General features: G+C 34.8%; 1 protein-coding gene and 1 long non-coding RNA gene across 2 annotated transcripts in view; one reads left to right on the forward strand and one right to left on the reverse strand.

The window, feature by feature from the left end:
* Positions 1 to 1,243: 1,243 nt before the first annotated feature.
* Positions 1,244 to 24,746, reverse strand: part of LOC128987879 (protein preli-like) — a 51,550-nt gene continuing 28,047 nt past the window's right edge. Inside the window, exon 3 of the mRNA XM_054408952.1 lies at positions 1,244 to 1,847. Within this exon, the coding sequence (XP_054264927.1) occupies positions 1,491 to 1,847 (357 nt within the window). The 3' untranslated portion in view covers positions 1,244 to 1,490. The remainder of the gene's footprint in view (positions 1,848 to 24,746) is intronic.
* LOC128987881 (uncharacterized) lies at positions 14,379 to 16,860 on the forward strand. The gene is made up of 3 exons (XR_008490291.1): positions 14,379 to 14,576; positions 16,210 to 16,319; positions 16,711 to 16,860. It is a non-coding gene; the product is annotated as an uncharacterized LOC128987881 (long non-coding RNA).

The following is a 24,746-nucleotide window of genomic DNA, read 5'->3' on the forward strand; positions in this document are numbered from 1 at the left end:
TCTTGTAGAGGGTGATGTGTAAAACTTACCTGATTGTTTCATAATAGATCCTATTTTTGCCCGTATATTTTCACGCCGGACGTTATTAAAATATTTCGGATGTCGCATGTTGTACAGTTTCAGATATTTCTCAACGAGAACAATCAAATAACTAACATCTATGTTTGTTTAGGAAACATAGTATACAACACACGAAAACATTGCAACTTTGACAGAGACCATTTGAGAATGGCGGAAGTTAAATGAAGCTGCCGAACGTCCGTTGCCGGCCGTCCCGCCGTAGTAGGTGCACTCATATTACATTCAATGTTATTAACTTTTAAAAATTGCCGTGCCGGCCGCCCGTCCGTGCCGTGCCGCCGTAGTGCGCGCGCAGCTTTATGCGACGCAGTTGTGCGTCAGTTTATGGGATCCCAGTTGGAATGTGTGAAGAAGTGAGTGAGTGTGTAGTCCATGCATGGTTATGTACAACTGTATTATTTCCACATTTATTAATTGTTTGAATACACAAACTTTTTTACCAAGTCAAAAACTGGTGGAAGGATTTGTTTTGAGGTATAGCAACTGTTATGACCCATTAACTATGTCAGCAACAAAAATTGGGAAGAAAAGAAGTTTAGACACTGTCTCATCTGTTACTAGCTCTTTTAACTATGTCCTTTATTAACAAAAGAATGGCAACAGCTAGTCAATTTAGATGAGATGTTTACTTCAGTATCCAATAGTGTATAGATGACAATGGCACTTGTACGCAGACGCACTGAATGTAAGGAATTATGTATTAAATGTTATGTAATGAACTTGGTTTGATGCAGTGCAAGAACAAATAGAAATCATAGATGACGCGTCAGATTACTCAGTGGAAAGAGATGAATTTGAAACTCAGTAAAACAACACCTACAACAGAAAATATTTAACTTGAGACTTGTAATATAAACTTGATTGTGATATGTAACAAATGAATGCAATTGAAATACTAAAAATGACAACCGACGCGGTGCCTTACTGACCTGTGCCACTCGCACCCCCGAAGCCCAAGGGTGGGGACAAAACTTGTCGTTTTGGGGCCAACATCCCGCTCCCCTTGAAAAGACCCCTTTCAAGAACGTTACATGAACTAACAAATTGTTATACTAAACTACGAAAACAAACATATTTATACAACGCTATTTAATTTGTTTTTAACTAATACAATATATCCTAACCTTATAAGGAAAAGGATGGGAGCAATATCAAAACTATCAATGTTTAACTCTTTTAATAGCTTACAAATATAACAGTAATAACAACAGATGAATAGTAATATTAAAGATGAAATCCACCTACGTAAAATTTAATGGCAGCAAAATAAATCTATGACATAAAGTCACTATGGAATGATCAACAAGCCACTGTCAACCAAATTTTAAAGATAACATAGTCCAATGTAGTACAAACAATTACTAAAAGACATAAAATCATTAGATTTTTCCCACATCTTGTTTTTGAGTTTAATTTGTCTGGCTACTTGGCTGGTATGCTGTGGCATAGATGGTTTCTGCCTTTGTTTTGGCCAGATGAGTTGCTTTCTTGGCTGCATCCATAAGTTTCTCTTTCCCTGTGACTGAGATTGATGGGTTTGATTGCTCCTGTGACAAAGCCAAATATGTTTTTGGAAACATATTTTGGAGCACATAATTAAATCCGTTTACTGCTTTCCGAGTATTTTTCCGGAAGCGATCAATTCCAAATGCTTCTATAGCTCTACTAAATCCATACAGGCTAGATTCAACCCATGCAGATCTCTCGGCAACAGTTAAGTTGGCATCTTCGTCATTCACCTTGTATACAACTTTCTCTATAACATTCTGAAATAGAAAAATAAATGGACGTAAATTTAACATAAAAAAAACTAATTAATGTAACAACTACACAAAACATTATTTATTCATTAAGGTATTTAATAACACAGAAACTTGAGAAAATTCCAAACATATACAGCTTACTCTAGCAAATCAGGCACTTAATATGAATTAGTAATAATGTTTCCTAAAATTACCTAGTTACTGAACACTTCAGGGTCATAATTCCTATTAGGTACCGGTACTATGGGTATATTTGCTAACACTTTAAAGGTGCGGTTTCCTCCAACTTCAGTAATCCCGCTGCGTGCTACGCAGAGTGCTTTTAGTATTCTTGAGTACAATGAGAGTACTTTTAGAATTCTTGAGTACAATGAGTGATTTTACTATTCTTATTGATAGGCACCTGACAGACATTAAAGTAGAATTTAATGAATACAGGATAACTTAACCCTTAAGCGTGCACGCTCGTTTTTTTAGCTGGAGCGTGCACGGGGGTCTTGTGGACCCCCAAATAAAGATGGGTATAAAAAACGTTTTTGATATTCAACTCTTTAAACTTTAGACGTAATATCTTTATTTATTTTCTGATATTGTTACATAAATTTTTTGATCCTACCATGTCCTTTTATTAATTTCAAAATAATAGTTTAAACCTTTAATTTTTTTCATGATGAAATGTAATATTGGTGTTAAAGAGGGGGAAATCGTAGTTAAACATGTTTTTCTTGCAAACAAGTATTATTTTTAACTAGCCACAGAGCCCGTTGTGGTTGAATACAACGATATCTGGGAAAATAACAGTTATGAAATCCATGCATCACTTTACTCACTAACAAGCTGCTATACCCGTGCTTTGCAACGGGAAGAAAATGTGACCTAGAGAGCTATTAAAGTGGTGCTGATGTACGTTTTAAAATACAGCAACTCTATGATTTAGTTTGAAAATATAAACTTATTTAAAAGAGTAAACCTACTTACTTTCAAACCCCTACTTTTGATGTTAATAGATCCATAAGAATATGACAACATACATTAGTGTAGCAATAGCAATAATAGCATCAATAGCATCAATTGCTTCATATTGATGATTCATGATTGACATGTTTTACAATAATTCTTCAATAGTCAAGCCTCTTCACATGGAGCTTACTATATAAATTAAAAAATAAAACTTTGAGCAATACTTTACAAAACGTATACAACCTCACTTAAAACTAGGGTTGCTTTCAGAGAGGTGAAAGCCAGTTGAGCGGAACAAACGTGATTTGATATTTGTATAAGTAGGCAACTAAATGTAAAAAAGTCAATAGATGTACTAATGCTTGTTTTATTGATTAAAATTATAATAATTCAAATTTGTTTTTACTACATCTTGTTATTCAGATACCTCTTCCAGAAGTGCATTATGGTAGTTTTGACCAGGAAAATATTACAGTACCGTAGTTGGAATCTGATATTAACATCCAAAAAGGGCATTAAAGTATAAAAAAGAGAAAGGAAATTTAACATTCAAATTCAACCTACAACAAAGACATTGGACTTCATTTTTCACCCTTACAATCGGTTAAAGTATTTAAGTATAAAAAAAAACAGTAAGTATTTAAAAAACGAGAATTAAATTAAAGTATAACATTAGGAGGGGAAATTTGACATTTAAATTCAACTGTGCAACAATAAACATTGGTCTTAATTTCAACCCTTGCAATCGGTTAAACTCATCTTTCTTTGCTGGAAATAATTTATGATTGTTAATATTCTTGATGGAGGATATGATTGTAATGTAACTGGAATGTAGGTCTTCTACCATTATTGGGACAATTTAGAGACGGAATTTTAATACTGGCCTTAATAAAACCATTGACCATTGCATACAGAAGATTTTGATGAAAAAGCTGGCTACAAATTTAACATGGGGATGGAATGTCTAGTTGTATTGATAGTCAAAGATCAAACATAGGCCTACAAAAAATGTAGGGCTATTTTAATGCAAGACTCAAATGTACACCTTTTAAAGACTAAAATGAACTGAATTATCAATAAGGCATTTCAATGTGTAAAAACTTAAAAACCATCAGTTTGTCTTGGTAAAAACCATCGTGTAATCGGCAGAAAACAGTAATTTAGATCAGCGCAATCTGTAGGTGGCAATGCTACAACTTTAACATGGGGATGGAATGTCAAAGCTATAACCTACACTTTTAGTACAGGTAAAATCCTACCAAAAGACTAGTAGAAAATATAAAAATTAGTCCGTTCATGAAACTTGCAGGGAACATAGTACTTACCATTAGTTTTTGAAATCTGATGAGTTCCTAGTTATGGGGGGGGGGGGTGGAAGTACCATTTTAGGGGTTAAAAATTGGGGGTAGTGATTTTTGGGAAAATGTTTATTTATGGGATCCAATCAAGTAGGGTGTCATTTTCTATGCTTCTTAGGATGTAGAATTGAAAAAAGCATAATAAAGTCAATACAGTACAACCAACATTTTATGAGAAATACAAATAACACTAGACACAACAAACCTGGCCGCAGCAAACCTGCCGACTAAGCGAATTTCCATATATCTGAATTGATTTTTAATTAAATCTATTAGGTTTAATGAGTAGGTACCTAGGTTTGCTGCTACAAGGAAACTAATAAAATGTATTTTTTGGTAAAATATTATAGCTTAGTATATTATAAATTTGCCAAGTTTGATCAAAATATATCCATAAACAAACAAACTACATCATTTAACATTATACTCCATAAGAATGACATGGGAATTTTACATTTACAGTTTTTTGAATTTGCTCCATTACCAATAACTCTACAAAGACAGAATGCAGGATAACCTTGTTTTTTAGGATGCAGAATCGAAAAAAGACATAATAAAATCATTACAACTTAATAAGACAGTTTATCGGATAAAGACAAATTTATTCATGAAAAACTAAATATTACAAATCAATTAAGGTAAAACAATCCAGTTAATATTAATTACTCGCCTTTGGCTCGCTGGGGGCTCCACCTCCACGCCCCCTAGCTGTTAGTCAACTAAAAATTTAGGAAGGGGTGATAGGCTGTCACCAAGAAGCCTGGGAAATGTCTAGTCTGTAGCACACCTAGAAGTGGTTTAGATAGCACTCACAGCATTTCTTAAGTTTCTGTCAGATTTGAAGCAGTTAACACAAGCAACAATGGCGGGTTTCTATATATCTGTGAGGGGGAGTTGACATTTAAGGATAATGTTAATTAATTATTGGGGGGTGGGTTTGAATCGTAAGTATCCATTGTTTATAACCAAAGGCTAATAACTGTGAAAGATTGTTCAAGTCCTTAGCACAACGAAAGTGATTTAAGAATTTTTTGTGAGGGGGTGTTCAATTATTTGTTGAGGAGGGGTCAATATTTGATAATGCAAATTTCTTAAATATTTAGGGTGTTGGTGTTAGTATAAGATGTCAAGTACCTAGCAAGTTTATGAATTATTGACAGTAGACCATTGCACAAGTAGTGCCCATTAAAAATATTTTGCAAATCCACCATTTCAAATATTTTGAAGTGAAGAGGTGAAAATTTTAAAATATCGCCTTTGTGAGTATTCCTTTAGAGTTAGAGTATTAAACATGCATACGGTATAACTTATATGTCCGAAAAAATAAAAATAGTTTACAACATGTCCCAAATACAAGCAATTTGAAAAAAAGTAAGAACTATGTAGTGTTTTGAGGGGTGAAGGGGGCAATTTTCGGTGGCGCCCAAGAGGGTTTTGTATAACATTTATTTGATGACTGTGAAAATTCCCTAAAATCTTCACTAATTCTTACCACTTTTAGATATCGCCGTTTAAAGAAAAATATGTTTTCTCAAAAATTAATATTTTTAGGTGTTAAAATTTGAAAATGTAACGTTTTTGATTTTGCTGGGTTGTTCAGGAATATTTTTTACTATTGTTCCAGGGAATTTTTCTAGCCTCTTGTTAAATGATGATTGTTCTGATGCCCAATTCCAAAGTCCCAAACTTTCAATGCTATTTCCCCAAAGAATAACATGGTGGGGGGAGATATTGTTAAATCGGATTATTTTTGGGTAATTTTTGGATAATGTTACTTTAGGAAATGGTCTAGGTTGTTTGGGACCAAGGCTAGCAATCCTACCAAATTTCACATATCCAGCTAATCTTAAAGTGGGTAATGTGATTTAGACCGATGCACCTGTGGGAATAACATTGGGAAAGTTGATATTTAACATTGGCGGGGGTCGATATTTGGCTGGGGGGGGGGGGGGGGGTGTTGTTCATTAAAGTTATGAAAACATGTAATGGGTGAAATTCAAAACACAGGAGAATACAAAGCAATAATATTTACCAAAAAAAAATCACTTATGTATGAAAAAATAGTAAAACCCGTAAAAAGTTTGAAAGAAATTGACCAAATTTTAAAAGTGGGTCGTTTTTTGAAAGTTGAAGGAGTGGGATTTTTGAAAATCACTCAAAAATATTTTGTAGAAAATTTAATTCCTATCCATGAAAATTCTTTCAAAACTTTTCTAGCTCTTGCCGTTTTCAAGCTTTAAGCGTTTGAAAAAAGTGTTTTGTGGTTTTTAGGTTTCCGCGCATTTTGGATTTTTGGGGGTTGAAATTTGAAAATGTGTCTTTTTGAATGTTTTACAATGGTGCTAAATTTCAGGTCTCTAGCACGTTTGTAGATGGTCATACCAAAGTCGGTAACATTAAATGTTAATCACCATATGAATAACATTGGGGGGGGGGGAGATTTGAAATTCAGAGGGGGTTAAAATTTGAAAATGTGACCTTTTGGAATTCCCCGGGGGCTTTGGGCCCAAGACCAAAAAGTGGGACAAATTTCAACTCCCTACCCCATATAGAGTGTGTGAAGTGTAAAACATACAAAAGTGCCTAAACATTTGTATACCTGATCAGTGAGTGAAATAATAATTGATATTAACTGAATTATTTTACCTTAATTATTTGTCATATTTATTTTTTCATTAATAAATTTGTCTTTTTCTCTTTAACTGTCGATTGTATTGATTTTGTTGTGCTTGTTTTCGATTCTGCATCCTAAGAAACATAGAAAATGACACCCCTTTTGTTTGGATCCTATAAATAAAAATGTTTTCAAAATCACTACCCCCATAAACTTTAACCCCTGTAAAATGGTACTTCCACCCCCACAATCACTAGGGACTCTTCAGATTTCAAAACCTAATGGTAAGTACTACGTTTCCTGAACGGACTAATTTTTATGTTTTCTTGGGAGAGTTTTACCTGTACTATTTACCTTCCTAATCTAACCTTACTTCAAAACACTTAATGTGGTCACGAATACTCATAAACCCCGACCTACCTACCTTCCCACATGCCTAAATTAGATCAGTGTTCAATCTGCGTTTTCAATCGATTTCGTTGCGGTTCGATATATCGCTTATTAAATCCTGATTTCTAACATTGGCTGTTTCTAATCAGCTGACAACACAAATAGGTGCCCAAGAGTAATTAGTCACTGCGATATGCTCCGCGCATTGAGAAAGTAGTTCCGTATATTTTCGCAATTTGCAGTAAATTCCGCGCCTTAAAAAAATGTTTTAACGGTATTTTCTTGTTTATTAAGATCATAGGAAGGGTTTAAAAAGTTTTAAAGAAAAGTCTAGAAAGTTCAGAAATACCTTATGATTCTCTTGTTTACATTTTTCTTGTAAACAAAAAAACTGTCATGGCTACTTTAGTCCCATAAGCCTAATGTTAAAAATTGAAAACTTTAAGTTTGTTTTAAATTGCATTATCATTATCTAATTGAAATTTGTTTGTTTAAAAACCATTTCACTATTAGTCTAAGTAATTTTGTTAACCCTTCAAAGACCAAGTTTTTTTTAAATTTTATTTTTTTGTTTTTCTTATAAAAAAGTTTTAGTTGGTTGCTTTTATGATGTTTACAACCAAAATAATGTATTTTTCTAAGTTAGAACACCATAATATGAAAAAACCAATGTTATCATATGGTTACGCTGGGCTCATGTGGTACCAATTGAGAATACAGTATATGGGATATAGTCTAGGCATATTAGGAAAGTTAGTGGAAAGTTTAGGTACAATCCTAATCATCACTTTTCTTTATATTTTTTGGGTCGCTGAACACGAATATGAGGTTTGCTGACAGATATTTTGCCCAGAACATTGTTTATTTTGTGAAAAACCTAAAAATTTGGGCACTTATTTAGGTTTTTGGGGTAAATCTCGGTTATTATGGGTTTTTGAGAAGACCCTGATTTGTAAAATTAAAGAAGACAAAATCTACTACAAGTTTCCTATATAACATTTGTTTCTACGACGAACTGTTACGCCACTAGAGCACGCTAAAAATGACCAGAAGTACCAAAAATGAAAAATAACCATAACCGTTTTACAAAGGTTTTACATTAGGTTTCCATGGAAACAACCCATGTTACGATAATTTGAACTATTTACTCATGATAATGAACTGAAACACGCTTGATAAATCTATGCCAAGATGTATGACTGACTGCTGGAACATTTCCCATTCCCACAAAACCCCCATTTATTTTCTCAGCACAGGGATGTTGCTGGCCACAAGGTTGACTGCTATAGTGATTGAGAAAAAAGGATGAAAGACATTAAAAGAGTTGTAGATAACTTTAACTTTGGTAACGTCAAATTCAGACGAGCAGACCGTGTCCAGCCACTTGTCATAATAAATAACAAAATAACGCGATGAAAGCAGAGAATTCTTACCCGTAAACCCCAACACATTGTTTCAACGTATCAGCATCGCTAAGAATTCTGATGAAAAACTAAAACCCTTCTTGTCCTACGAACTGGGTCCATACTCTTTCTTGTTGTTTGATAATAATGGTTTGCACAAGGAACCAAATCAAATCTTTATAGGCCTAAAGCCCCTGTCCCCATTGAAAACAAGCACTTCCATGGTCAAGTGCAGTATGTTATTGATCGTGGGTTCTCTGACCTAATACACAATAGTTATGGCCAGAGCATCAACCTTTCAACCATAAAAAACCAAGCATCAACCAAGAAAAACTTAATCGACAACATACTCACCACTCCTTGCCTTGCTATAAAGAAGAAAACTGTAGGTCGCTGAGATTATTCAAAGATAAACTTGGTCCTCAGTTTCTTACCCTTGAGGAAGCCTTAGAATCAACTGAGGATGTGGAAGAAGATGTTTTTTCTCTCCTCTTGGGCCCACCAAAAAAAAAAAAGGATGGATGGAATGCCAAACTTCAACCTGAAGAGAGTGAATTACATGATCTTACCAACCAACCTATTGCTATTCATGAGGTTATTAACATAAAAAAAAGATTGTCACCATTTTCCCCAATTTAATCTTAAAAGACGGGTATTTCTTTCAGGTGGAGGCTTGTGGTCAGAGGACACCCTAGTTTGTTTATTTTTAAGTGTGTTTCAGTTTATTATCATGGAAGAATAGTTAAAATTATCGTAACATGGGTTGTTTCCATGGAAACCTAATGTAAAACGGCAGCACTTGGCAATGTTTTTAATTTTGTGTACTTCTGGCCTTTTTTAGTGTGCTCTAATGGCGAAACGGTTCGTCGTAGAAACAAACATTATGTAGGAAACTTGTAGTAAATTTTGTCATCTTTAATTTTACAAAGTAGGGTTTTCTCAAAAACCCATACTTACCGAGATTTCCCCGAAAAACCTAAAAAAGTGCCCAAATTTTAAGGTTTTTCACAAAATAAACAATGTTCTGGGCAAAATATCTGTCAGCAAACCTCATATTCGTGTTCAACAACCCAAAAAACATAAAGAAAAGTGATGGTTAGGACTGTACCTAAACTTTCCGCTAACTGTCACTTATATTCCTAATATGCCTAGCCTAATATGGGAGTAATGTTACACATTTTTCTTTTACAATTTACTTGTATTTGTACATTATACATGTTGATACATGAACTAATGTTCAAAAACAGTTCTACGAACTGTTACAATCGATGGTGGTAAGGTACAAAACAAGGAATGCACAGTCCTACATTACACTTCTTACAGCCTGTGCGAACGTGGCTGTTGCAAGTAGATCCTGCTTATCTTCTTTTATTATTACCTTCATTCTGGACAACAAAATGGTCGAGCTTATCATAACGCAGGTCTTCAAAGGCTGGCACAGATTGAGGTCGTAAAGATGACCTTCCACCAACTTGAGGCTGCGTTCCATGTGTTTTGAGGTAGTTTACTGCAACTGCCCTTTTGAACTCCAGCTGTGACATTATTGGCTGGTGTGACATGTTGTACGGGTGCCATGCATTCTAGTAGCAGACATCAAGGGTCCAAGAAAAAATAGACCACCACCATTTTTTGCTTCTTACAGATACCCTTGATATTTTCATCCATAAGGTCAGTTCCTCCCATAAACTTGTTATATTCACCAACAAGTGCAGGCCGTTTTACAGACACAGTTTTCTTTTCAGACTTTGAGTATCTGTTGACACTTGATAGAGGATTTACAGCATGTATGGTTGAAGCCACAGTTACAGGGGCGTTATCTTGCCAGCGAGCAATCAATACGTTGTCATCACTAACTTTGTACTCAAAATATCCCCTTTCCTTAGACCTTATTTCTTTGGCAGATATGATATCACATTCATTAGGGATCCTATTAGCCCTAATTGTGCCAGTTCCATGGTAGTTCTGTTGCCTGAGATAAACCAGAAGGTTTATTCCTGTAAATAAGTTGTCGAAGTAGATATGGTAAGGTACTAGTTTTTTGTGGCCTAGTTCCCCTAGCATGCGTACCATTGGAGCAGCAGCTTTTCCAAAAGCTTTGTCGTTGGCATCTATATTTTTGGTTGACTTACCTTGATATACTTCAAAGTCTACAAGATACCCACTAAATGTGTTTAGGCACCATACCTTGTAGCCGAATCGTATTAGTTTACATAATATACATAATATACATAATATACATAATAAACTGTTTACAAGAGTGACGACCGTAGTAGGTAATCATGGATTCATCATAATCCAGTTGCTGAACTGGTACAAAATGTTCCCTAAAGTTTGATCTAAGCTTCTCAATGAGTGGGCGAAGTTTCCAAAGTTTATCCTTGCGGTCAATGTTATTGTTATCGGCAAAATGCAACAGACTCAATATTTGTATAAATCTGTTTCGCCTCATACTATTGTAAATAAGTTCATTTGTCACGTCATCACCTGTTTGCCAATAGAAACGAGCTCCTGGAAGTTTATTGTAACCTGAAACAGTGATAACTCCTAAGAAGCACTTTAGGTCACCAACTGACACATTGGGGTCTTGAATATTTTTGAAAGCTGCATAGTTTCAAATTTCTTGCACCATAACCAGAAAAAGTTCAGGGTCGAAAAAGAGTTCAAAAAGTTCAACTGGTGAAAAATCAGCATGTCTTGAAAAATCACTTTCTGGAAACACTTGTGGAACTGGAGCAGAGAGATCAGCATTTTTCCAAGAACGTTAAGCAGGAGCTTCCTTTGTCTGACTATTTTTTTTAGAACTTGGGTTATTATTTATAGGCTTTGAAAAGTTAGGTTGGGTTGTAACATTATGGTTTTTGGTAGCGGGACTTTTATTTTTTCGTTTTGAATTGTTAGCTTGTTGCTTATTACTTACATCAGATTTCTTAGTGACACTTTCGTTTGTTTTTGGTTTAGGTTTCGCTCTTGGCTTTTTACACAAATCAGGTATGTTTGTAACTCTTCCGTTTACCTTTTGTTTATGTTTGTTACGTTGTAGGTTTAGAAGAGAGTTTGATGGTGTACGGGAAGTATCAGGCTTTACTGTAATAGAGGGATTTACCGCTAGGCTTGATTGGTAAAATGTCGATTGGCTAATAGGTCGACCAGGCTGGAGTAATTGAGATGTAGGCTGATTATCAGAGACATTGCTTGAAGGTAATATCACATTATTGTCCCCCGTTGCATTGATTTTCTCTTCTCCAACATCTAGACACACATTATCACTAGCAGTATATCAAAAGCTAGGTCAGGTGCAGGCTGATTTTCAAAGGTTTTGTCTGAAACCAACACAACATTTTTGTCGCCCATAGGATTATTGTTTAGTTCTTCTCCAAGACCTACAGAACAATTGTCACTCGCAGTTGATGGAAGCATCTCTTAAGGTAAAACATCAAAAGGTAAGTCCATGTCCATATCAAATCCTATGCGATGTTCATTGTTGAAAATAACCACAGCATTGGCAGCTAGTTGTCTGCTACTAAGGTTGTCGATTGCCCCTCCTTCATCTTCATTTGCCGAGTCTTCATCAGAAAGGGCATTTGGATCTGGAGGCTCTATAAAAATGTCACGTACTTCTAAACCTTCTGATTCTTCTACTTGAAGTTCTTCAAGTATTTCTGCTAGATTCATGGACCTGAAACAAGTTCAATATATTTTGTAGCAAATAATAAAAGGACTAGCCTAAATGCTTGTGCTAAAAAAAATAGAATAGGCCTATATTGTGATTGTAAAAAATAAATAACTGTTCAAATTATGGTAGGTATACTTGTTTTCTGCTACAAAATATAAAATAGACCTAAATACTTGAATTGTAAACAAATACAACAACATTTTACAACCTGGGCATAACTACTTATAACGCCTTTATAGGCCTAATAGTAGCAAGAAACTACTTTACAAACTAAGAAACTAGTTTTAAAATGCAAATTGTTTACCCTAAAATACTATAAAAACAATCTAAAATAACTTGAAGCTTATATAAATTGCTGTGAAAAAAATACACATTTTCTGGATATATCATACTCCATTCATTTGATACTGAAAGTGCCCCGCGTTACCGCATGGTAACGCTTTACTTTGAGAGCTAACCTGTCCTGTGCAAATTGAGTAAATTGGAAATATATGTGATTAATATGTTTATAGTTACATATAAAAGTAAATTATTATAAACTATCAAAACAAATAAGCAATATACATACGGTATAAGCCAACTTACCGAAAGTGGTGAGCCATAACCTCAAAGTCAATATTTGGAGCACAGCAGGACTACCAACACAGCAAGAAGTGGCTGACTGATGGTTGCGGTGTTTCTTTTACTTCTTCCTCAATCCCCACCAATAGTTCTAGTGTTGCCACAACTCATAACTAGTGAGGAAAAAAATTCCCAACAAACCAATGTTTTGTGTTACCATATCCCTAGTGAAAAAAATTTTCTGGTCCAGGTTCTGGCCAGTACTGTCACAGAACTGACCAGTTCTGCCACAGTACTGACAATTACTGGCCAGGTTCTGGGCGATACTGGCCAGGTTCTGGATGATACTGGCCAGGTTCTGGGCGATACTGGCCAGGTACTGGACTGATACTGGCCAGGTACTGGACTGATACTGGCCAGGTTCTGGGCGATACTGGCCAGGTACTGGACTGATACTGGCCAGGTTCTGGGCGATACTGGTCAGGTTCTGGAGGGTACTGGCCAGGTTCTGGCGAGTACTGGGCTGATATTGAAGTTTGTATCTTTATTTTAATGGGTCTGGTTTTACTTGATAGTTTTAGTGACTTTAGCCCAGTACGTCTTTGTATTATTAATGGCAATAAAACTATATTCTGATTCTGATACTGGCCAGGTTCTGGGCTGATATCTGGCAGTGTTCTTGGCTGATTATGGCCTCTGGTCCATGTGTTTGTTGTTATTTACAAGTTATTAACATTGGTAAATTGGAGATTACTGATAACGATTAATTTATACATTTTGAAGGTATTTCCAGGACATAAAACATAATGTGTGGATCTGTACAGAGCTACAGACTGAAAGTGTTGTACGATTGTGATGAAATTCAGCAAGTAGGTAGGCTACCAAACCACGGGTTTTCAAAGTGTTTTTATTTTTTTTTTTATTTTTTTTTTAATGGCGATTTTTCCATAAAATAATAGCAAAATCTTATTTTCCAAAAAAAATAGCTCAATTTTTTTTAAAAAATAACTAGTAGGTATGTTATAGCCCTTTAAATTCTGAACAAAACGTTACAACTCCTTTTACTGTAAAATTACGGCTTAAAAGTTACTGTAACTTGTATGTTATTTTTTCCATAATATATTATAGAGGAAAACTGTTTTTTTTTATATATTTATCAAAATTGGTATATTTGGGTCCTTATAATTCAAATTAAAATGGTGCAACCTCTCAGTGTTGTGAAAATTAGGGTTTATATTTATTGCAACTTTTGTGATTTTTTCCTGTAAAATATTAAAGTTACTACTACCACATTTAAATAGTCAATGCACATACCCATACAAAGGACAAGTATGTGTCATTGGATACAGTTTATTTTTAAATAATTATCTCTAAAACCAAAATAAAAGATTGATTAAAATAACTAACTATTGTTTAGAAAAATTTAGCAAGATTTCAATTTAAAAAAAAAAAAGAATTTTTGCGCCAGAATGAGGTAATGACAGGCTCTATGCGCGTGTTGGCTGTGGAGGGGACTGGTTTTTCTGTTCCAACTGTCCAACTGTCAAACAAAAGATCGGCGTCGCCATCTTTGCTTGGCTGTTGTGTTGTGCCTAACCTCTCGACTTTGCAAAAGTATAACTTAGTCCTTTAAAATTAAAATGTATTAGTGTATAATCGTATCAATATTATATTAGTAGCCTAAGATTTATGTTGTTAGGTAGTTTACCTTCATTTTTTAGTTTTCTTTCACCAAAGAATATCGTTATTGAAGAGGCTGTCTCCCAAACCAAGGTAAGGAATTCAAAACAACATTGGGCCTAGGCCTACTTTAGATCATAAGTTTCATGTGAGTTACACATCAAAAATTAGGTTCAATACAAATTCTGCAACATCTAATCTTACTTTAAACTGATTAAAGTTAGGTTAAGTTATAAACCGGTAGTTAATAAGTAGGTATGGTAAAGTTAACTTACTTATAGAAAACTAACCTAAAATGAGTTAGTCAGGCTTTGGCTTACATTTATAAGTTTGTACACTAGGTACCTAACAAAGTTGCATTGGATTTAATCTTAGTGCATTTGTTAGTAGGCCTATAGCCTTGATGGGGCTTTCTTTGAAAGTTCGGTTTTTACTTGAACGGAGTCCTAACGTTTTACTGCATGTCCTAATGCGATATAACTTTTTAACCTTACTTAGGTGAATCATTGGCCACAGTTTCAAATCTGCAAATTTTAATAACCTAGGCTTTATAGGAATATACCTAACTTAAGTTACTACAATCATTTTCTTAAACCTATGCAGTCAGCCTTGGTCAAAGCCTAGATTAAAAGTTAGGTTACAAGTTAACTAATCTTAAATAGTCTACCGTAACTCAATTGTTAGGCCCTACCTAAATAATTCTTATGCCATTAAAGGATAGTTGATTTCATAAAATAAATTCCTTAGGCATAAGTTGGGCTACTGCTAGGTAGGATGAAAATAAAATCCAGCCAAGCGCAGTAAATCAAACTTAGGCTAGGGAGCATTAGCTTACCAAAAATAACTTCCAACAAACCGAAAATGTACTCCTATCTAACGTATTTGTTTGACCAATTCCTATCTAGGCTAGAATAACTTAATTTGTTACCGTATTTATTGTCACGCTATGGACGAGGCCTATTACATATTTTATACAAGTTATTGGTTACATTTTTCTCGACTGATAGGCCTAACTTACCAATAATTTATTCATTACGGTATGTTAAGTATACGGTAAGTTAATGTTAAGTTCTAGCTAACCAATTTGCGTCAAAATCCGTTACGTTTCTCCAGCGGTATGGATTTTTCTAGGCCTGTTTACTTCTTAACTGAAAGTACTTAGGCTAGAACAAATTTTATGTTGTTAATAAATTTATGTAGGCCCTACATAGCTTGGTTATTGTATTTATACTTTTGAAATTTGTGATAATTAAATGGGAATCGGAGGCAGACCCGCTGCGGCACATTTTATGTGCGTGGGTTATGCTTGTCGAAGCGCCTTATTGTACCATGCCGAGTTTTGTGTACTGTACGCTATTTAAGCATTGAGTAGATCTGGGAAAGCTTTATTATGGTTGATTTTTAGACCCTTTTACAGCATTGAGAAATATATTAAGCTGATTTTGATTCAATCAAATTTATTTATTCCCAACGTCAAATTGTCGTTACATGAGATTGCAAAAAGTTAAAGTTAAAAAAAATTTGCATGAAGTTCTTGTCAAAGGTTTAATTTCTTTTTGTCTGTCTTCCCCCATTTAAAGTTTTGAATCTAGAAACTTGCTGATAGAACCTTTTTTCAAGCTGAAACCTTTTTCAAAGTTTTGGTGGTTTTGAGATTAGATTTTGACACATTACTAGTGCTACATAGCCTACTTAATAATAGCAAACTTCTTGTTATTTCTTACAGAAGCTGTTTTTCAACCAGTTTCCAGAGGCCAAAGAAAAAGACATCGAGACGGTGATAAAAGATTGGCTAAGACCGTCAAGAAATCAAATTGTTAGCAAGTAGGAAGCAAGGTAATTTGATACCAAATGATTGATTAATAGATGATGTCAGTGACCATCAAACCAAAATGTAAAAACTTAGCCTAAATGTTTCATTTTGCCTTACAGAGTTGATGCCTGATTTATTTGCACATAGCCAATCCCTCTAAGATATCAAAACTAATATAGACAAACAAATTAAAACCAACACTTTTTTTGTTTTGGAAACTGCAACATTTTCTCAACCAAAGCAAAATGATATGTTTAAAGGAGTTAATGGCAAAAAAAGGCTCAGTAAATTGAAAGAAGCCAGGTGATTGTGCTTTAGAATAAGACATCTGTTTATGAGTGATCTCTTAAAAATTTACATCCAATACCAGTTGAATATATTCAATGTTAATAATATAATGTTACTTTTTTTCAGGAGAGAAACGACTGAGGAGGACGAAGACTGCATCCCATAAATGGCTCATGGACTCAATCTTTAGATAATCTTTATGTATTTAAAATTCATTATCATTTATAAGTGCAAAGATCTAATGTAATATTTTTAAATACATACATGTTGGAGTGTAATGCTGATTATTGATTAAGGCCTACACATTTGCTAGTGAGATAACTTTTCAAATATAGAAAAACATTAACAAAATTAAAGATTTCGTAATGGATGATCAATTTAACAGCAGTATTACCTTGCTGACTAAAATAGAAGAAAATTCACAAATAATAATTAATTCTTTTACCAACAAAGGAGCTAGCAGACCTAATAATCCTATGTTAAATCGTGCATTGTCTTTTGAATTGTCACTAAGGTAGGCCTAAAATGTATAGGCCTATATAAAAATCCCTAAAATGCTGGCCTAAAGCCATCTTTACCAACAGTTTCAATAGAAAATTGTTAATTTAACAATCAATATTGTTATATTTTAAAAAGTTAGTTAACCTTAATTACAAATTGTGTAACAATCCGTAAAATTGTCTGATAATAGGTATGATTGAGATTCTTGTTAATATTAAGACTAATATATATTTGGTTATTTTAATTTCGTTTGACGGTTTGAATAGCACGGAAATAACAAATAAGTTTTTTTTTATTATAACAGTGTCTATTGTAATTGAGTACCTAATCTTACATAAAATGCAGAATTATGGGGTCCTCAACCATTTCAGTAAGAAGTAAACATGCTCATATCAATAACCATGGTTTAGGCCTATATAAAGTTAATGAGTCTTACCATTGACTTCAGTAAGTAAAAAAGAGTGGAAATTGTGATAAGATAATGGCAGTATTTGTCTGATTGGAAAGTGTAAGGCAAGAGTGACCCTTTACAATCATTTTCTACAAAAGAGTTATATAAATGGAAATAACATAAACAACCGTCATGTACCCATAACGTAAAAATATCAGCATACAGATTTTATTTTTTGGAAAACCCATCGATAAATTCCTTTCCCTCATGTAAAAAGGTAAATTTATTTAAAGACTTATTCACGTAAAATACAAAAAACTATGGATACAAAAACGTTACTGTATTTTAATTTGAGAAAATGTGAAAGACGTGATAAAATACTAACACAATTATGTTTTTTTCACATCATTCTCATGTAAAAGTGTGTTGTCTTCGCAAGCTCAAACAACCAATACATTCTGGAACAGTACTAACCAGGCTCTAGATTGGTACTGGACCAGTACTGGCCAGGTTCTGGACCAGTACTGGCCAGGTTCTGGAACAGTACTGGCCAGGTTCTGGAACAGTACTGGCCAGGTTCTGGAACAGTACTGGCCAGGTTCTGGACCAGTACTAGCCAGGTTCTGGACCAGTACTGGCCAGGTTCTGGAACAGTACTGGCCAGGTTCTGGAACAGTACTAACCAGGCTCTAGATTGATACTGGTCAGGTTCTGGAACAGTACTGGCCAGGTTCTGGACTAGTACTGGCCAGGTTCTGGACCAGTACTGGCCAGGTTCTGGAACAGTACTGGCCAGGTTCTGAAACAGTACTGGCCAGGTTCTGGAACAGTACTGGCCAGGTTCTGGAACAGTACTGGCCAGGTTCTGGAACAGTACTGGCCAGGTTCTGGAACAGTACTGGCCAGGTTCTGGAACAGTACTGACCAGGTTCTGGAACAGTACTGGCCAGGTTCTGGTTCTGGCCCAGGTTCCTGCCAATTCTGGAACCTGGGCCAGAACCTGGCCAGTAACTGGATTTTTTTCACTAGGGATGGTAACGCGGGGTGTTGAAGGGGTTTGGCTGAAATGCGTTCAGCCATTATTGAGTGATGTTTCTTTATTTGTTGCATTGAAGTTGATCCCAAAGAGCTTCGCTCGCTCCCCTCAACCAAATATAACCCTTCTCAATCTACATAAAGCATCACAAACATCTTTTTCGAGTAAATAAACAAACACCAGTTCATTGTACTGACCAGCTGTTTCATTAACTAAATTAAATTAAATCATTTAAACATTGGAAGCATGCCAGGCGTAGCCTTTTGGAAATCAACCTGTGGGTTCGCCCATATCAATACTTATTCACGTAGATTATTGTGGGCTTCACTCACCTTTATTTTTGTCTGTGATGTCCGGGACTCGTCAAAACACACATAAACACACATATATAAAACACAAAATCGTACACGCATCATTTTGTGTTTTATATATGTGTGTTTATGTGTGTTTTGACGAGTCCCGGACATCAGACAAAAATAAAGGTGAGTGAAGCTTACAATAATCTACGTGATAATAATGTCGTTCAGAAACATATCAATACTTTTCCGCAAATCTACACTCTAAGCTTCATTTTGATGTGCCATGCCTATATTTTTATTTGGTAAATGACCTTATCCGTTTACACAAAATTTGATTGTATCACTTTAATAATATAATAGATATTAATGGTACAGATTAAGCACATAACCTTAAAAACACACACATTCATTACATATAGAACACACTTTAATAGTCCAGTAAATAGCAACAAAAATGGGGGGGGGGGGTTAACTTACAAACGGTCCGGAAGTTCTTAATTTTTATAATAATACTATACAAGCTCGTGCCGAATTGTACATTATCTACTAGGACAATACTTTGGACCACAAAGGCGACAATCGGGTATTTTAACCTGTTATTTATTTGTCAATCAGTTGGTCCGGAAACGCCACAACATAATATGAAATGTAGCAACACCTTATTTCACTGGGTTTACTCATACTTTTTAAGCATGAGAAATCTTAGTTGTAAGAAAACAGGTTTTTATTTTTTTTTATTGATGTAATACATAGTTTTGTATAATTAACTATAGAATTTAGGCCTTTTATCTCGGCAAATTGAAGCAATGTATTGTAAAATCTGATATGACAAATATTAGGAAATTATCAGATGAAATGTCTTTCAACTGTTAAATCATTTAAACATGATAATATAAACATATAATTTAAAACATACAAAATGAAATGTGGAAACTTAAATAAATTTACCTATATTAATTATACAATAAAAATTGTTGGACAAACCTAACAGTATTTGTCGGAACCATTTTTATTTTGCAATTATTTGGCTGAAATAAAAGTGTTCAAAAGTAATAATAAAAATAAAACAGTAACGTTATAAAATTCATTTTCAATTTAAATTTATATAAATAGGCCTATGTTAAGCTATTAATTATAAATACCTACATTGTAAGTAGTGGTGACCTGGTGGAAACGCGCGTAACAGCTGTCGGGCAGATGTTAGCAGATGTTACAAAGTTAATTAGTTTAAAGGGTATTCGGAGGAAATTACGTAAGAGCAGGTGGTTTTGATCGTACGTCACTTGTGACGTATGTGGGTACTGTTTTAATTGTTTAATGAGTAAAACACAGTTTATACAATTAAATGATGGATTTAGTTAAATTCATAGTCAACAGTACTGTGTAGTATTCTAGTAAGGTCAGCGGGGCGCGGCGCGGTGTGGCATGGGTGACTCACTGGTCGCCGCGGAATTGGGTTAGTTGGACGGAGGAAAGTTTGGTCAGGGTCGCGGCCATGTCCGACCTTGTTACTCAACCTTCGCGGAGCTGTACCCAGATTTGGATAGTATCCACACAGTTCGCGTTTGGACATAGCGGCGGAGTGTTGTACGGTCCTGGGTCTATCGTTTTGCAGTGATGCCATCGTAATACTACACCTCGATTGACTCAACAACACAAGGTATTGTAAAAACCAATTTTAATTTATATCTTATGTTAGATAGTCGCAGGTTAGCTGTTTGTGGTTAAAAAATGTTTATACAGAAATATGTTCCTAATAGTAGATATATTTTCCCCCTGTTAGAAAATATTTGTTGGTCTTAAAAAAACACATCAGTAGTGTTGTATTAGGGGTACTGGAGACCGTGACGTAAAAAATAAAGTAAAATTAAACATCGTTTATATTTTGTTAAATAGTTTGACAGATTAGACTTTGTGGTTCAAATATGTTTATATAATGGAGTCTTTAGAAAGACTGATTTTTTTAAGTGAATTATACCCAATTCCATGTGTCCTGACTTGTGTGAATCAAATAAATTAGTTTGCCATCTTCAACGTCAGGAGGCTTTGGCACATTTAATCGTGTCGGAAAGCAAACCTCTAAAAACTTGTTGTCATAAAAGAAAATAAATGTTTTACCATTTTCATTTTGTCTTTGTTCTACTAATTGATAATGTTTGTTTTGTAACAGATATTTAAATGTTACTTTTTCTGTTTCTATTGGACTTACTAGTTGAGGAAGCTTCATTTCTTGACATATGGCTTCAGGTGATAATTGATTAGAATAATTTGATCCTGATGCATTCCAATGTAGTGGTAATTTAATTTGCTTCTGAAACTTTAGACGTAGTGACATTGACTTGCGAAAATTGCTAGTTTTAGTAGTAGTAGATTTCTTTAAATCTTCTTTTATTCTCTTTAGTTTATCTTGTGTGATTGTACTTGGCTTATCCATAGTTAACATCAGAACAGAGCTAGCATATGTGAACAGTCTCCGTTGAAGGTTCAACACTGAATGATGTGATGTTGGAGACTTCCTTACTTAGTAGGTAGAATTACCCGACAGTAGGGAAATTTACCCGCGAAGCAGGGTAAACCTCCCAACCGACCCCCTCCCAACTGGCTCGCGGATAAAAGTAGCGGCAGCGAACGGACTGTAGTCAGTCTCACCCAACTGGCACAGCTGACTGGTTGAGTGTAGACTGACTGACTTTTGATTAAAACCTTTCGTTAGATTTGGCCAATCTAACTTAATGTTTTAGTCAATAGCATGTGCTGCATGTTGTTTTTTTAGCTTGTATCTTAGATGGTTTTACTTTATGGAGTGCATCGTGTCTTTAGTACTTGAATTGCGCAGAGTGTTGTATTTTTCTAATCATGTGATATTTCGGCTAACAAAGGATAAAGAAGTCCCCCATTAAAATGAACAATCTTTTGTGACTGTAAATATTCTATATTTAAAATTTAAGTTGACCATTTTGTAATTAGTTGAGAGGTCCAACGGCCTGCATACTATTCTGCATTTGGTTAAATTAAATTTTAAACTTTTGTTGTCATTGGTAGTTTACTTATGTCAGCTAACAATGAACACTTTCTTGTGACTGTAAATATTCTATATTTTAAAATTTAAGTTGACCATATTGTAATTAGTTGAGAGGTCCAACGGCCTGCATACTATTCTGCATTTGGTTAAATTAAATTTTAAACTTTTCGTTGTCATTGGTAGTTTACTTATGTCAGCTAACAATGAACACTTTCTTGTGACTGTAAATATTCTATATTTTAAAATTTAAGTTGACCATTTTGTAATTAGTTGAGAGGTCCAACGGCCTGCATACTATTCTGCATTTGGTTAAATTAAATTTTAAACTTTTCGTTGTCATTGGTAGTTTACTTATGTCAGCTAACAATGAACACTTTCTTGTGACTGTAAATATTCTATATTTTAAAATTTAAGTTGACCATTTTGTAATTAGTTGAGAGGTCCAACGGCCTGCATACTATTCTGCATTTGGTTAAATTAAATTTTAAACCTTTGTTGTCATTGGTAGTTTACTTATGTCAGCTAACAATGGACACTTTCTTGTGACTGTAAATATTCTATATTTTAAAATTTAAGTTGACCATTTTGTAATTAGTTGAGAGGTCCAACGGCCTGCATACTATTCTGCATTTGGTTAAATTAAATTTTAAACTTTTCGTTGTCATTGGTAGTTTACTTATGTCAGCTAACAATGAACACTTTCTTGTGACTGTAAATATTCTATATTTTAAAATTTATGTTGACCATTTTGTAATTAGTTGAGAGGTCCAACGGCCTGCATACTATTCTGCATTTGGTTAAATTAAATTTTAAACTTTTCGTTGTCATTGGTAGTTTACTTATGTCAGCTAACAATGAAAACTTTCTTGTGACAGTAAATATTCTATATTTAAAATTTAAGTTGACCACTTTGTAATTAGTTGAGAGGTCCAACGGCCTGCATACTATTCTGCATTTGGTTAAATTAAATTTTAAACTTTTCGTTGTCATTGGTAGTTTACTTATGTCAGCTAACAATGAAAACTTTCTTGTGACAGTAAATATTCTATATTTAAAATTTAAGTTGACCACTTTGTAATTAGTTGAGAGGTCCAACGGCCTGTATACTATTCTGCATTTGGTTAAATTAAATTTTAAACTTTTCGTTGTCATTGGTAGTTAACTTATGTCAGCTAACAATGAACACTTTCTTGTGACTGTAAATATTCTATATTTTAAAATTTAAGTTGACCATTTTGTAATTAGTTGAGAGGTCCAATGGCCTGCATACTATTCTGCATTTGGTTAAATTAAATTTTAAGCTTTTGTTGTTATACCTAAACACAGACTCTTTCCTCACTACAACAGAAGGAGAGATAGAGCATGTTTGCTCCATCTCTTCTTTTGGTATTATTTTAAATGACCTTGACCTACTTACAGGACTTTGAAAATATCTTGGAAAAAATATAAAAACGGTAGTAATGGATCTTTGAATGAAGCCTTGTATATGTTTGAATCCGACCGGGCACATATTCTAGCTAGGGACCTACTATCGCTAGTTAATTTACATAAGCAGGTGCAGCGTTGTTCTTCCCCCACCACTCAACCCGAGCGTATAAAAGGGCTGCGAGCAGACGGATGATTGTCAGTCTTGCACAACCGGTGAAGCTGACCGGATGGGCAAACTGGCTAAAGACGAGACCCTTAGTTTAGAGTTGGTACCACTCTAACCTAAGGTTCTTGTCACTTAGTAGTTATATTAGAAGCATGTTGATTGTAGTATTTGTTGGCTTGTAGTTAGAGGGTGTTTTGCGTATTTGTATCTTTGGTAAGGGTGTTGTATTTCTTAATTATGTGTTGTTCTATTTCAGGTATCAAAATAATAAAGTCCCTATTAGTAATTTTATTTTCAATTTGAGTTGATCATTGTATGTTACAAAGTTCTAAGTGACATTAGTAAGTTGAAAACGTTCACACAAAACAAAAACATGAAACCAATAGTAAATTCATGACATAGAGTTCTCTTTGACATACACACATTTTTATGGGGACAGTTCGTTGACTGCGCTGCTCCGGCTATTGCTAATGAGTCTTTGATCAATACCATGAGGACAGTCCTTTGGCTGCGCTGCCTCTGATCAAAAAGACTGATACATTGGTCTTTAGCCAATTCAGACTTACACACAAACATGAAAATAAAACAAACACTAAGTTCCCCCACTACAACAAAATGAGATAGATGACATTCACACATTTTTATGGGGACAGTTCGTTGACTGCGCTGCTCCGGCTATTGCTAATGAGTCTTTGATCAATACCATGAGGACAGTCCTTTGGCTGCGCTGCCTCTGATCAAAAAGACTGATACATTGGTCTTTAGCCAATTCAGACTTACACACAAACACGAAAATAAAACAAACACTAAGTTCCCCCACTACAACAAAAGGAGAGATGGAGCTTATTTTTGCTCCATCTCTCCTTTTGGCATTATTTTGAAATGACCTTGACCTACTTACAGGACTTAGAAAGCTTCCCTTAAAATACATAACAAACACTAAGTTCCCCTATTACAACAAAAGGAGAGATGGAGCCAATTTTTGCTCCATCTCTCCTTTTGGCAATATTTTTAAATGACCTTGACCTACTTACAGGACTTAGAAAGCTTCCTTACAGTACATTATTGGGAACCGAGAACAGTTCTTTTAAGTTAACACCAACGGACACAACATTTCCCCTCCAACCACAAGCTTCCCCCCTCCACCCACAAGCTTCCCCCCTCCACTTGAGTTTTGCTATAAAAGGAGGTTTGCTTCGCAGGCAATCATCATTCAATGGTCTGAAGTAGTCCTAGCTAGCTGAGTCAGCTCCAGTTACTATTCACTGTTTCATTTGCTATCATGGCTTACCTTAGAATTCCCACTAGACCCTCGAAAG

The sequence above is a fragment of the Macrosteles quadrilineatus genome, unplaced genomic scaffold (assembly GCF_028750875.1).
Source record: "Macrosteles quadrilineatus isolate MER2022 unplaced genomic scaffold, UCM_ALF_1.0 Scaffold_2__2_contigs__length_208266976, whole genome shotgun sequence".
Classification (NCBI taxonomy): Eukaryota; Metazoa; Arthropoda; class Insecta; order Hemiptera; family Cicadellidae; genus Macrosteles; species Macrosteles quadrilineatus.